We start from the raw sequence: 15,505 nt of genomic DNA, 5'->3' as shown, positions 1-15,505 counted from the left end.
GTACTTAAGGGAACAACTTATCTGCTAAACTTAAAACAGGTAGGAGTGGAATCCATCTTGCAAGACTATGCCCCCAGCTATCTATCCAGTCTTATCCCTAAAATTGGAGGCTTATTGAGTAGTATTGTTGAACTACTTTCACTTATGCAGATCAAAGGATAATCCCGAATAAACAGGAGTTCATAGTGAGCTCAAGATTAAGATCGAGTTACTCTAGGTCATTGAATTTGAAATAGTCAATTTTAACAGTTAACAGTCGTTATAAAGAAAAGTGACTATTTCGAAGTCCCGTCTTATGCAAACATCCTTTGCATATGATGCCTCCACTTACATGTCTTTACAAGAATGATTTTAGGATCACATCATTTGTATCAGTATACAAAGTGAGTCGCATCCAATAGTGTCACCAGGATAAAGTACCCAATTTTATCTATATACTTATAGATCATTTTGGCCATATACTAAAACTTGATCCACTTTTATGTCTTCACATAAAGTTAAAGTATTCATATTATAGTCGTGGATTCGTTTATTGGAATAACAGAGTGCAATATCAATAACCTTTTATTGAATGAATAACTCAATAATACGTTTATTGATAGATAGAATATGTTTCCATCATTTACGAACTGCGAGTTTTAGGACATTCCCAACAAACTAGTGGTGGCGTTATGGTGGAAGGAGAAGGAGCCACATCTGTCTGAGCAAGGATGAAGACATAACTGAAATTAGAGGTATTGTCATTATTGGTGGAGGAGCCAATTTTGAAAAGGAAAATGGCTGAGACTTGGTTGGAGAAGAGGTCAATGCAGTGCTCACAGCCTACCCAAGAGAGACATGGATAGTCTCTAGATGTTAGTTTTAATTACAGTGTAATTACGAATATTTATTAGTAAGTCAATTGTAATCTCATTTGTATGGTTGGGGGCAGTTTAGACTTTTATAAATTAGTTTTTTTTTTTAATTTGTTTTGCTATTTTTACGAATGAAATGTTGATTTTCTATTTTTGCAAATGAAATGTTGATTTGCTATTTTTACAAATGAAATGTTGATTTACTATTTTTACAAATGAAAAGTTAAAATATGTCATTCTTCTTGTTAGCCCTATTTTATTTTAAGACTCTGCACCATTATGATTATTATTATTAAAAGCTTATCCATCCTCTTTATGATGTTAGGTTATTGTGTAGTTATCAAGATCGTTGGCATTGGCTATTTGATCGTGCTTCATCCCAGGACGTGGATAAAATTGTGATCATTGTTTGATAGCTTTGGGAGGCTAAGAATAAGATGTTATTCCAATTGCAATCAGCCAACGTTGAGTCCATCTATGGATCAATAGACAAGCACTTGTATAAGAATTGCCTTGGAGTGGATGGCTTTGATGGAAAAGGCTCAGAGAAGACCCATCCTCCGAGGCCTCATTTATTATCTTGCAATATGAAGGATTGCAGTTCAGTTCATGGAAGTAGCACTCACTTGATTACTTTTATGACATTTACCCAATTCTATAAATGTAAAGCATTAGTAGAGCCCACGTTTTAACATTACTCACATTCTTGCAATTTAATTGCTCCCACTTGAGGTGTCAATCTGATTACAATGGATGAACGTATAGGACCTACTTGGATTTTGGCATACCTTGCCTTGCCTTCCCTCAGTTTATATACCTCAATTTAAGCAAAAACACACTACTCTTTCCTCTTAAGGCAAAAAAAACCCCAAAAATATCAAACTTCATACACATATTTTCTTTCCATCTAAGCACTTTTCCTGAATCCCTCATTTTCACTGCATTTTCACTTTTAGTCATGCTTGATCTTGCTCTCGGTCTCACTCAAGTAAAATATCGCTCTCGCTCTTTCTCCAATCCTTTCTATGTGAACAAAACCCAACACGCTAAGTATTTTTTGCTCTGATTTAAGATTGAAGAGCGAGATTATTGTTATTTTTTGGGCTTAAAAACTTGAATTCAAGTTCCAAATATGTGATTTCATCGATAAATTCCTCTCACTCTCGTTCAGGCTTGATCTTGCTCTCGCTCCAATTTACTCTATAAAAACCAAGCACGTTAGATATTTCTAGTTCTAGTTTAAGATTGTAGATCGAGATTATTATTATTTTTTAAACATAAAAAATAATATAATATTCATTATATAATTAAATATTTTGTTTATGTGTGCATATATATATATATATATATAATCAACTAGAAAATATCTATTAGAAATATTCTATCAGTTAAAAAAACTTATTTTGAAAGAATAGATCTACAATGAAATAAAAATGTGAATTAGATTAACGAAATTTAAAGTTATTATTGTTTCTTTTTATAAATCCTTAGTTTGAGTATTACATCTTTTAAAATTTTAAGGGTATTATGGTAAAACATCACTTTCTATTAACAATTACACAGGTAGGTAAACATAATCAAAAGTAATCTCATTATGTTTGGGTCCACTGTTTCTACATATTCATAAATACAACCAAAGATAATCCATTTACTATTACATTTCAATTACTTTACAATACAAATACAATTACACCAAAATCTTAAACGAGATGGTAAACATGACCTAAATTCATCTCCTCTTATTAGGTGGCAGCCTCCTGCAATGTCCTTGTGGAAACTCAACACTGATATTGTGTAAAATCCTATTGCTAACTCAAGAGGCTTAGGGATGGGTGATTTAAGATCACCTTGGTCGAGTTCATATTGGTGGATCAAAGTTCATTCCTAAATGCTATGAGGTTAAGGTTTGTTAAGCCATGACAATTTGCCTTGGATTCGAGAGCATTTTCACAATCCTTAAATCTAATCTCTTGGTTGAGTCTGATTGTTTGGAAGTGGTCCACCTATTGAATAATGGTACGACAGACATTTCTGATGTTTTTATTGAAGTAATCGAATTTCTTGTAGAAGCGTGTGAACACCATACAATTTGAAATTGTGAAATATAGAGAAGAATAAACAAAACAAAACAACTTAATAAGCATGTTGCTGAGATTTGAAAAAAGATCATGAGAAACTTACACTTAAAGACTCCTCTTCATGATGTTTCCTCTCCAAGGCTCGAACAATTTCGAACTTGATCTCCCTCAAACAAAAAACTTCTACAAACAGCACTGACCACGAGCAATAGACACCACTGAAAAAACTTCCTTGCTATTCTCTAACAAGGAATAAAGATTGTAAGATCCTTTATTTTGTAAGAATAAAATGATAGAGAGTTGGAGAGGAAGTGAAGGAGCTCGCGAGAATCATTTTTCACGTTAAAAAAACCTACACTTTTGCATTCACAATACGGATTGTGAAGAAAAAAGGAGGATGAGAGTCATTTTAACTTCCATTCATCGTGAAATGAAAATAACTCCCCTGTAATAAGGAGTTATTCAATATACATTATTATCATATAATAGGGTATATTATATGATTAATTAACTAACTTAATTATCTTACAATATGCATTTTAATCACATTGAAATGCACTTCTCTCTTATAACCTATAGTTTTAATATGAATCATATTCACAATTAAATTTTAACCTATAGTATTTGTATAAGTCTCATTTGTATAAATAGATTCAAACATATCACTCTCATATATTATATAGTATTAATTATAAATCAAATTTATAATTAACTATATGTTATAATGTATCAATTTGAATCTCATTCGAACATTTATCTCTTTTATTGATTATAAATCATATTCATAATACACTATAATGTATCAATATACACTATATTAATTCCCTTATGCATAGTGTTAATTATAAATCATATTCATAATTAACTTTGTATTTTAATGTATCAATATATATTATACTTTATATTAATCACATTAATTTTTCTTAAATAATTTGAACAATTCAAATTATTCCAAAACTATTTATTCATTGTTTTATCCTTAGTGAGCTAGTAAGGGAACCTAATGGACCAACAAATTAGAAGCTTCATTGATACGAGATTAATTAATTAAACCAATATTCATTAACTGTCGGTGACTCCCCTAAAGACTGAGAACTGCACTTTTCGCATCGTAGATATATTTATGTGTCCATGGATATAACCAATCAACAATCAGTTGACCCTTCACGAATCACTCATAACTATAGTTGGATCAAAATTATTGTTTTATCCCTGTAATTACATATAACTCTTTAAGTACCATTGATCCCTCTAATGAACAATTAGTTATAGTTCAACTATAAACTAGATCACTCTTTAGCCAGTGAGAGGGTGAGGTATCTCATCGTTCAAGACTTGGAATCGGTCCTTAAAGGAGCAATTCATCTACTTACCTTATGATCGGGAAGGAGTGAATTTCATCTTGTATAACTGTATTCCCAGCTTCCCACTCAGATAAATCTCCAAAATGATAAGCATATTGGATCGACGAATTAGGTCACTCTCACCCATACAGATCAAAGGATTTCCCTCATAAACAGGAGTTCACAACTCACTCAGGATTGAGGTCACTACCTATGGTCATCCTAGTGAAATGTAAGTCTTTTCAAGTAACGATGTTATAAAGAAAAACTAATAATTTCGTGGTCCGATCTTATACAAACTCTTTGTATAGGATATCTCCACTTACATCTCTCCACATGAATGATTAGGATCAAATCGTTTGTAACACTTAAATAATTGTAACAATTACAAAGTGGGTTGTATTTGTAGTGTCACCAGGATCAGGCACCCAACTTTATCCACATACTACAGATCATTTAGGTTATTACTTAACCATGATTCACCTATATGTCAACCACATACATGTTAAAGTTATATTAAATAACCTCAAATTTTATTTATTGGATTGAGTTACACAATTCTAAATGTCAAATAAAATAATTTCTTATTTTATTAAATAAATGCATATTGTCGTTTATACATTACAAACCACGAGATTTGGGGTACAATTCTCAACAATTGTATCATTGAGGAGGCCAAGCTATAGTGCAGTGCTTTCAAGGTTCTTTCTTTCTCACATATTCGTCGCTATCAAAATGCGTTGGCGTATTATTCTTTGACAAATAAGGGTTTAGCGGAGCAATAATCTTCCCTCTTTTCTACTCCTTATCACAAGTCATTTTTATGATTATGTCTCGTGATGCAAATTTATAGTTGTATGTTTTTTTTAGTTTTAATTGTTTTGTGATAAAACAAAAAACAATGAAAAAAGGTAGAAAATTTCTCCATATACAAGAATAAACTACCAAATTTAAAGCCTATTTTGAGCCACTAAGCATAATTCAATGTGTGAATGATTGACATGTGACTTTCCACAAGTTGCATCATTTTACATTCATGGATTGTGAGTCTTTCGCAAATTGCATCATTTTACATCCATGAGTTGTATTCCTTTACCTAATCATCAAGTCTTTTCACTTCTTCAACTAATTAATAAACTACAAAACCAAGTGTAATAACAATCTACACAACATTGAAATGCATAACTTTGTTGTGGTCGTCGAAGACCTATGATTGTATTCACTTGCATATCCTGATACAATGATGTTTTGTCAACTCTCATTCATGACTTCCCTTCAAATTTCCCCCTTAACGTAATACAACAATTTTTAGGTTATTATGTTGATTGTTTTCAAGAATACAGGGTGGGGTGAGCGATTTGAGTTTTGTAGGGTCAAGAAAAACTTTAAAAGTACATTATGATTGTCGAGTATTTTGTCAAATGCTTGATCGTGGTCATGAGTGAACACACTGAAGGGTTAGACAAATTTGAGGGCCCATTATTTATACTAGCACTTACAAGAATATAGCGTCGGAAGTGTTCCTAATTTCGTTGAAAATATGTAGACATCTTTGAAATATTAACCAAAAGAATTGAAGATGGAAGAAATGTGTCATTATCCTTCTTATAGAAATAAATTGTGTTATTGATAAGAGATTTTCAATGGAACATTCCAAACACATGTATTTGCATTTTTTTTTTCCAAATTTGTTAAAGCCTTATTAACACTAATTTTTTTTGTTATTCCAACACTGGATAGATTTTGGATGAGTTGCAAATACAAAGTATTTGAGTGCACTAAATGTTTTTGCCTCTATTATTCTTCTACCAATTTTCCAATTTTAAGTGAATTTTAAATCAAGTATTTGCATATTTTTCTCAAATCTATTAAGGTCTTCTTTACATTATTTTTTTTTACCTTTTGTTATTCCAACACATGAACACTTAGGTCCTGTTTGGTAATCTTTTATTTTTTTTCTTTTCGTTTTTTAAAATTAGGCCTATGAATATTACTTCCAACTCTAAACTTCATTTATTTGTTATCTACTTTTCACCAAAGGTTTAAAAAATCAAGTCAAATTTTGAAAACTAAAAAAATTGTTTTTAAAAAATTGTTTTTCTTTAGGAATCTAGTTAAGAATTAATCATTGTATTCAAGAAAGATGCATAAGAAATGTAGATGAAATAGGTTAAATTTTTAAAAATAAAAACAAAAAAATCAAATGGTTACGGCATGGGCCTTAGATTTTCAGTAAGTTACAAAAACCATGTGCTAAATATTTTTGCCTCTATGTGCCTACCGTGTTGGTGAATTATCATTGCAAATACCATGTATTGTATTACACATTGTAATTCTTATAAAATTCATTAAATTATTATTAATCAATTTAAAATAGATTTTTTAAGTGAAGATTAATCAAATATCGATTGTTATAATCCTTCTAAATCGATTGGACACAAATTTAATTACTAGTAATTTTGTTGACCTTTTTATAGTTGAATGATTTTTTATTCATGCAATTTTGTTTGATTTTGTTTCTATTCAAGATTTATTTTAGTTGTTATTTTATAATTCACGATTTCACAATTCCATGATTTAAGTAAATTTATTTATTTTTTATTTGCTTCACAATAGGTATATTCAAAATTTAAGTTTAGGAGTGTTGGAGTGGTTTAGTTTATGAGATCTAAGTTAGATTTTTTTTTTTTTTTTAAAAACACAATAATCATGGGAATTTGGCAGTGAAGGTATTTTTATCCATTGCTAAAATTTAAATAGGATCTAAATGAGTTGTTTGATCGTTTTTACAAACAAAATTCTATTTGGTCATTTTTCTAATGTAGTTCTGTTTTGATCATTTATTCGATCGTCGTCCTTTACAATATTGAATACAGTATCCGACGCGGTTAGTGAACTTTGACAACTACAAAGGATCATCATTATTTTCAAAGTTTGGTCAAATGGCATTATAAAGCCTTCAAATTTTAGGTCATCTATATATATAAAAGAAACCCATACAACTGAAGACAAAAATATATTTTCACAACAAACAAGAGAGAGAGGAGGATTTTATGCACGAAACTACATGTCGAAAAATGATACGACAGATCGTTAAATCGACGAACCGTCCAGATTGCGTAAAGGAAGAATTGCGTGTAGCGAGTCGTGCTTGTGAATTCGCCTCTCGAAAATTTCATGGCCAAAGCCCTGAGCCCTCTCCTGTAAGACTGCAACCTCATCATGTCGACATTCCAGTTCCAGCTTCAACTTCAATTCTTCGGTCCCACATTGATTCTTCGCGCTTAAGCAAATCAATCTGGTTTACGAGACACCGATTCGTTCATAAAGGAGTTTCTACTGGGACTTCTTCAGATTTATTGCTATCTTTTGTCTTCAATTGAAGATGAAGATCAACATCGATAGGGAGGCGCGGAAAGTTGCCGTTGATAATCGAATTCCCCTCCGGAATTACTTCCGGATCGCCGATAATCTCTTAAAACAGGTGATCTTTCTGGAACCGTTGTTTTCGATTGTTACGATTGATTATCGATGTTGAATTGTTAATGGTTGACGATTAATTCGAAGCTTTTTTAATTTTTTCTTTCTCTACATGGATTTTGAATTGATTTTCGTTGCAGTTTTCTTTATCGGTGGTTTAAGTACTAGAATTGCGCTATGGTTGCCATGAATCCTTTTCCTACGTGCTTCTTATTGTATTTTGATATTATTGAGTTGTTTTCTTAAAATGGCAGGCTGATATTTATCGGGAGGAGAATAATGTTGTGGATTTGTTTATTATACTTCTTAGGTTTTCAAGGTAAGGGTCTAGTTCATACTTGTATTTTCCATTGCCTAGGGTTGTCGATTCTTTGTGGAGGAATTCGCTTCTCAACTTGTTCTTATTTTCTCAGCTTGGTTTCTGAAACTATACCACGGCATCGTGATTATCAAGCATTTTTCCCAAAGGAGAAGATATTTTATAAGAAGGTGAGTTAAAATTCCATATTTCGCTCCTTTTTCAAGAATGGTGTATGAATGTTGTTAATATTGTTTCATGTTGTCCTGCCAGAAACTATTGAGTGTAGTAGATGAACTTGAGTCCTTGAAGCCTGAATTTGATCGTCGAGTGAATGAACTGGAGAAAGTGTATGGAAGGCCTCGTCTTCCACCACCTGACGAGCAGGGAAGTGTTTCAAACAGTCTGCGGCCTTCTTCTATGGAACAGCCATACGCGAATGGAAATTATTCGTTGGTCTTGGATCAAAAGCAGGTATCAACCTTTTTTTTTTTTTAATGATACTTCCTTCTCTTGTAAATGCATCAGTTATCAATGGAATTTCTACCAGTTATTTACAGTTTCTATTTTATGATTACTTTCAAACTTTCTCCATAGACATTTGACTGTTGTTCTATTGCTAGTGATTTAACTTTAGTAATTCACATCCTCCCCTCTCCTCTTGTTTCATAGCATTCGAATTCCCGTCCCCAATCTTCATGGAGGTACGGTGATGACCGAGGTCATGTTTCACAATCAAATTCCTTAAGGATTGAGAATAAGTTCTCTAGCCTGTGAGTATACTTCTTGCCCATTTATTTCATGCATGCTTATAGAAATCCATTAAGGGCATAGAAGCAAAAAACAAATACTTCTCTTGATGATGTATGGAGATAAATCACTCCAATATTCATATTTTAGTGTAAGCCAGAAGAGGTCATTTTGTAGTTCAAGTAGCTAGTTAGAGAGTAGAAGATAGAATGACACTGGCTACAAGTTGCATTCTGAACATAGTTGACTGAAAATGAGAAAGTATGTTGATAATGTCAAAGATCTTCTGCCGCTGGTCTCAAGATTGAATTGAAAGACTGTGTCTTTAGTACAAGGGCTATAAATAATATATTGTCATAACTTGAATGGAGGCCATAAGAATAAAATTGTAGGCATACTCATCTCGTCACCAATTTTAGTAAATACGGACGAAGGATCTGATTATTGGTGCTGGAAATATGCAGGTCTCTTAATGTACCGCTCCCCAAACCCGAAACTTTGTCTAGACATTCTATTTTGGGACCCAGTGGTCTTCAGGGCCAATGGAAGGGACCAAGTACAGATAAGGTGAGTTATTGCATATTATTATTATTATTTTTTATGTTGTTTCTTTTGTTTCTGCCGACTCTGAAATTCATTAACAGGTTAATCCTATTGTTCTTTACAGATTCAATATCCAAGAAATCAGGATTTTACGCCTGAGGATTCAAGGTTAGAGGCGTGTATAACTCATATTAGTATCTGAATATTTAAAATCCTTGTCTTCTGTGTTTTGAATATTTACTTTCCTGATGACAAACACGTAATGATATTAATATCTTGGTATTGTTAACTTTTCCTTTGATCATCTTTTTTTGAAATGTTTTATCTGGAACCTTCGAATTCTTTCAGACTGAATCAAATTGAACAATGTGATCTAGTGGCACATAAAGATAGTGGTCCAGGAGGTGTTATGTCGATGATGGAGTCAGTGCTCTCACTAGATGATGGTAGATGGCCTCATCCCGCAGACATGTCTACTCCTCCGTTGATAACAGAAGCAAGGGAGGATCCTTTCCCATTGGTCAAACAACCTTCTCCTCCTCCTGTTCTTGCTAAGGTTCAGCAGGAGTATGCGACGATTCCCCCATCTAAAGTTGCGGATCCAAGACCTGGAGTGGCAAAACAATCTCTGGATGAATCTGAATCATTTCAACGTTTACACATTGTAGGCATTTTCTTTTTCATCATTGTTTAACTTCAGAAAGCAATTAATTATTCACTACGTTCCTTTGCTATGTAGTGATTCCTTTTGCCATGTCTATCTGCAAACATACTTTTACTTATTGCTGCAGCCAGTAAAAATGCTTGATGATTTCTTGAGATTGGCTCGGGAAAATACAAATAAGAATCTGGAGACTTGTGGTGTTTTAGCTGGCTCTCTGGTAAGAGCAAATTAATGGTTTAAACTTTAATGTAATTTTTTAAAAAAGATTTTCTAATATTGTTCTCATACATCGTTATATATTGCAGAAAAACAGGGTTTTTTACATATCTACGCTCATAATCCCAAAGCAAGAATCAACATCAGATTCCGTAAGATTATATTTACTTTTCAATTGTTTCAAGTTTAAATAGCCATGCATTCCATGTTATTGTTTTTCCTTGCCTTTGAATGTTTGGTTTTCATTTGACTGGTGATTGTAGCTTTGAACATGTAAGCTGAAGTAGGTTGTGCATATGTTTGAGTTTTAATTGTTTTATGTCTTGTGCATGTTCTATTACTTTTACGTACATTCCTATGCTACTGGTTCATATATGGTAAGGGTTGACTCGAGGATTGCTTGATTAAGCTTCAGTTAGTTACAACTGTTGCCTTTAATCAATACGTAGAATTGTTTTATGTCTTGTGCATGTTCTATTACTTTTATGTACATTCCTATGCTGCTGGTTCATATATGGTAAGGGTTGACTTGAGGATTACTTGATTAAGCTTAAGTTAGTTACAACTGTTGCCTTTAATCAATACTTAGAAAGCATTTTTTCTTTTTTTGTAATGTTCAGTGTCAGACGTTGAACGAAGAGGAAATATTTGAAGTTCAAGACAGATTATCACTTTTCCCTCTTGGTTGGATCCATGTAAGCTTGTTGGCTCTCTATGCAATAGATAGTTTATGAATCTGATTATTACCAAAAAAGAATCTTTGTTTCCAGAATTTGGGAACACAAAATTAGAAAAGTTGGTTATCTGAATTCTATTGGTGCTTCATAATTAATTTGCTTTTGTATTTACTGTTCATCGCATGCTCTCCATAGTCCCTTTATGATTTACGATACAGATAGAACAGAAGACAAATTGCGGTAATATTCTCTTGCACATAAGAAAAGGTCACAATCTAGATAGACATTCAAGAGGTCTGACACTCTACTCTCTCACCAAAGTTGACTCATTTTTGCCCATGGACAAACCACATTCCACATATAGACAAACATAACATTAGACAATGCAGCTACCTACAAGTATAACCATCCATAACCATCCATAACTGCCCATAACTACCCACAACAGCTCATAACCATTATTTTAAAAAGCTATTGAGGCTTACACCTTGAGGCTTGTCTCAAGGCAAGACAGTTTTAGCCTCGAGACTTGTGTCTTTTTGAAAATGCATAGAGGCTTTTAGAAATATTTGATTAAGTGAAAATTATGGGGGTGAATTTTTTTATTTATACTTTTTATATGACTATCAAGTTTAGTACCAATTTATGATTTGTAAAATGTTTTTAATTCATTACTTCAGGCTTATGCCTCATACCACCTCGCCTCTTCGAGAGAAAAAGCCTCAAGTCCAGCTTTAGCCTTTTAAAACATTGCTCATAACTATCCAAAAGACTCTCCTGCCTCTAGTCTTCTTTATGATCCTTGCGTTTTTGCATGGTGCTTATCTTCTCATCTTATAGGGTTACCGTAGAATACTCATCGGACTATATTCAGTCCAAGGATGGAAAGCAAAACATTTCCTTGATAGGATGTTATTCGTAGAGTTTCCTTGGGAAATATTTTCCAACTCTTCGCAATTTTATGTGCAAACATCAAGCAATATGTAAATAGGGAGACTTTAGTGTGCATTGGGCATGCACTTCTTACTGTCATTAATAAGAAGTGGAGAGAGTATCGTTACCGTTCTTTATAATTAATACCTTGCATTATTTCACTTAAGTTGACTGGCTATGCAGTGATGCCTTGACTTGGTATGCAGTCTTGTGGGGCATTTAGATTGAGAGGAACAATAAAATATTTAGATAAGTGGAGAGAGCGGGTGAAAAAAGCTTGAGAGATAGCTAGGTTAGCTACTCCTTGTGGCCATCAGTCACTAGGTTTTTTATTGTAATATTATGAGCTTGGTCTCATTCTCTTGGATTGGAGTCCTATTCTTTTCTAAAGTTAGGGTTGCACTTTTTTTTTTAGACGTATTTTTTGTGTGCCTTGTATATTCTTTTATTTATTTCCATTAAAGTGTGGATTCTTAAAAAATAAATATAAAAATGCAAAGTAGAACAGTGGGATATAACTTCCATTATATATTTTCTCGAGAATATATGATTTTTTGGCGTTAAAGTTTCTATTTGGTCGTATTATTTGTTCAAGAACCTTCTGTTTTACCTCTTTCTGATTCTGGTTTGATTCTCAGACACATCCATCACAAACCTGTTTCATGTCGTCTGTGGATTTGCACACGCATTACTCATACCAGGTAAGATAACAATTCTACTAATTTTTGCTCTTCAGAACAATCTATTTTTTCTGAGTATCCACTCACAGAATAGGTTTAGGATATGTATTTGGTTTAACTTTTCAAGTATTTAATTTTCAAAATAAATCATTTTAGAAAAAATTGAAGTGTTTAGCAACCACTCAAAATAGCTTTTGAGATACTTTCAAAGTGTATTTTAAATAGTTTTTCTCAAAAGAGTTTAAATAAAAATGTTTTTTCTTTAAAAGAACACTATTTTTCTCTAGTCAATTCAAACAAACCCTTAGTTATTTTCATATTGTAAAAGGTTCCATCATGAAATAGGAGTGCTAACTTGTGAAAACTTTTAACCTTCACAACTAACGGAAAAGCTTTGTGGTTTTGCCGGTTTGCATTTTTTTTTCTTCCTGTTCTAGTTTCTTCTGCCTCTTCTAAGGAAATTTTGGCTTCTTCAGATTATGCTACCAGAAGCAATTGCAATCGTCATGGCTCCAACTGATGCGTCAAGGTGCATTTCCCCCCCTCCATTTATTCAACTAACCGTTCTCATTTCTCCGATCTTGTATTTGTAACATTGGCTAACATTTGTCAATACTGTTGCAGTCCATATGGAATATTTCATCTGTCTGATCCAGGTGGTGTGTCGGTCATCCGCAACTGTCAACAGCGTGGATTTCATCCCCACGAGGAGCCTGAAGATGGGAGTCCACTCTATGAACACTGCTCTCATGTTTTGATGAATCCAAACGCAAAGTTTGACGTTATCGATCTGAGGTAAAATTTTGATTGCTGACACTATTTAAGGGAACTTGTATAGCACCCTGGAAATAGGTGAAGACTTACACTCCAACAACCGCTCTGTAAATTTTGTAATTTGCAAATCCAATTGAGTTACTGGCATTGTTGCGAGACTTCGGACGGTGGCTATAATAAGCCTTTGTTGTGCCGAAGATCTCTTAGATTAAGGTTACTCTTTGTTGAAAGAATAGCTTCAAGTTATATAATGTACATGATAACTTCATCTCTTTTCTGGGGCAGTTTTTACCATCTTTACATGTAAACTTCTGTTGTGGACATTATTTGTGATATGGTATTATTTTGGGGTTTATTGCATCTCTACTCTCCAACAAATTATAGATTTAAATTTTCTTCCCTATTTTTGTGATGTAATCTTTTAAAATAAAGGAATTTGAGGGGATTAGTTCAATTTCACGATGACCGTTTATAGTTACTTTGATTGGAATACCAGAAGGGGGTAGTAGTTCTTTTTCTTGAGGCTCAGGTGGAATAGCTAAGCAAGTACAAGTGTTAGTAAAATAGGAAGTACAAGTGTTAGTAAAATAGCAAAATTGTGTTCCTCATCATTAATATAGCTTCGAAACAAGTAACTACCGTAGGTATGGGTACCAACTAACATTAAGAACTTTTCATACCAGTGGAGTATTCACTATGGGATCCTACTACGTAGAATTTCATATTATGAGTTTCTTTGATGCCTAAGTTTTATTAGAGAAAAATACACTTATGGTCTGTAAGGTTTTGATTTAGATTGCATTTGGTTTCGTGAAGTTTCAAGCTCAACAATTTTATTTTCTGAGATTTGCTTTATAGGAGGACCTCTATTAGGTTTTCCCTTAATTCCTAAGGGAAAGCTGTGATATTTTTCAGTATATAATTTATTCGTTTTTCCCGTTTTTCCTCTTCTCTTCTTTCTCCCTCCCTCTCATGGTTGCCATCTCCATCAAACATGAAAGAAGAAAAATATTATTTGTCTCTATTTTTTTTTCTTTTGGGATGAAAGGAAAACTTTGTTTTTTGTTTTTCAATTTGGTTAAAATATGGAAAATATACATTTTCAATTATGCCACTAAAATTTCAGAAGTTTCATGTTTACTTTTAATGTTTCACATTTGATTTAGAAAATACCCTGGGTTGAAAAAGAAACTTCTTTCCAAATAGAAAATAGCCTTGGTTTAAAAAGAAAGTTCCATATTGACACGATAGCTCATGTAAAATTCAGTAAAAATTTGATTGTATGTGATTATTTATAAAAATTACATGAAGATTCCTTCTTTTTTTTTTCTTTTTTTTTCTTTTTTTGAAAATTTTAAATTGTAGTAACAACTAAAAACATATCATAAATTATTTACACACCGAATTTTTACGCATCTGTCGCATCAAATTATGTGAATGGTGCTGTAATTAATGTCACAAATATTTTAGCTTTTATACATTTGTGGCTGCATCAATTTCCGAAAGAACCCTCAAATAATATTCTTTTAACAACTTTTAAAGTTCAATTTTTTAATATTTCAATTTTATCTGCCTTTATTCGTCTATTTGCATCATAATTGAAAGTTTTTCCCCCTGAAATCGAAATTTAAAGAACTCTCAGAAAGCATTTCAAACTGCTGGAGGAAACTTTCGTTGGAAATCGTTTTAAATTGAGAAAATTTCTTCTTGTAATTTGAAATGTTTTTCTTACAAAAAATTTTAAAAGTATTTTCGACTATATAAATATTTAGAAGTTAAATACATTTTCTAAAATATGCGAATGTCCACAGTATAGCTTTTTCCTGCCATTTCTAATGTCGAGTCTTTTCGATTCGATTGCATTTTATTAGTAGCCTTAGGTTAAATTACAACCTATTTAGCTTTTAAACTTTAACAAGTGAATATGACCCGTAATAATTATATGTGCATCTCTTTAGTCTATGAGCTTATTAAAAAAAATGTTTAATAGGTCTATTGAATGAAAAATTTTGATCAATCACGAATCAACTTGTCATTTCTCAAATTAACAGTAGTTGGGAATGACTTAGGCCAAGGTCTATAGCAAAAGTAAAGAGGGAAAGGATTAAAACGTCGTACATTAAATTATATCATAATGGTTGGATCTAAAATGGTTTCTTCGTTTTTTTGTCCATTGGAATGCCCTAGCTGGTATCTTCATCTTCTTCACAAATAG

General features: G+C 32.6%; 1 protein-coding gene across 1 annotated transcript; it reads left to right on the top strand.

Moving 5' to 3' along the window:
• The first annotated feature begins 7,281 nt into the window (after positions 1-7,281).
• LOC120068122 (AMSH-like ubiquitin thioesterase 3) lies at positions 7,282-13,650 on the top strand. Its single transcript, XM_039019819.2, has 14 exons — positions 7,282-7,759; positions 8,010-8,074; positions 8,169-8,244; positions 8,327-8,527; positions 8,726-8,826; positions 9,268-9,370; positions 9,471-9,514; positions 9,695-10,010; positions 10,138-10,227; positions 10,316-10,378; positions 10,847-10,921; positions 12,475-12,537; positions 12,993-13,045; positions 13,141-13,650. The coding sequence occupies exons 1-14, from the start codon at positions 7,661-7,663 to the stop codon at positions 13,313-13,315; spliced, it is 1,524 nt and encodes a 507-aa protein (XP_038875747.1). The 5' UTR covers positions 7,282-7,660; the 3' UTR covers positions 13,316-13,650.
• The last annotated feature ends 1,855 nt before the right edge of the window (positions 13,651-15,505 follow it).

The sequence above is a fragment of the Benincasa hispida genome, chromosome 12 (assembly GCF_027475165.1).
Source record: "Benincasa hispida cultivar pf3 chromosome 12, pf3_genome.v1.1, whole genome shotgun sequence".
Lineage (NCBI taxonomy): Eukaryota > Viridiplantae > Streptophyta > Magnoliopsida > Cucurbitales > Cucurbitaceae > Benincasa > Benincasa hispida.
This window is presented reverse-complemented; position numbering and strand designations above follow the sequence as displayed.

Bases quoted from the DNA above. Each gene is read 5' to 3' on its own strand.
- LOC120068122 (XM_039019819.2), top strand. From the start codon at position 7,661: ATGAAGATCAACATCGATAGGGAGGCGCGGAAAGTTGCCGTTGATAAT. The intron at 8,528-8,725 runs GTATCAACCTTT...CTTGTTTCATAG, and splicing joins TGGTCTTGGATCAAAAGCAG to CATTCGAATTCCCGTCCCCA. The intron at 8,827-9,267 runs GTGAGTATACTT...GGAAATATGCAG, and splicing joins GAGAATAAGTTCTCTAGCCT to GTCTCTTAATGTACCGCTCC.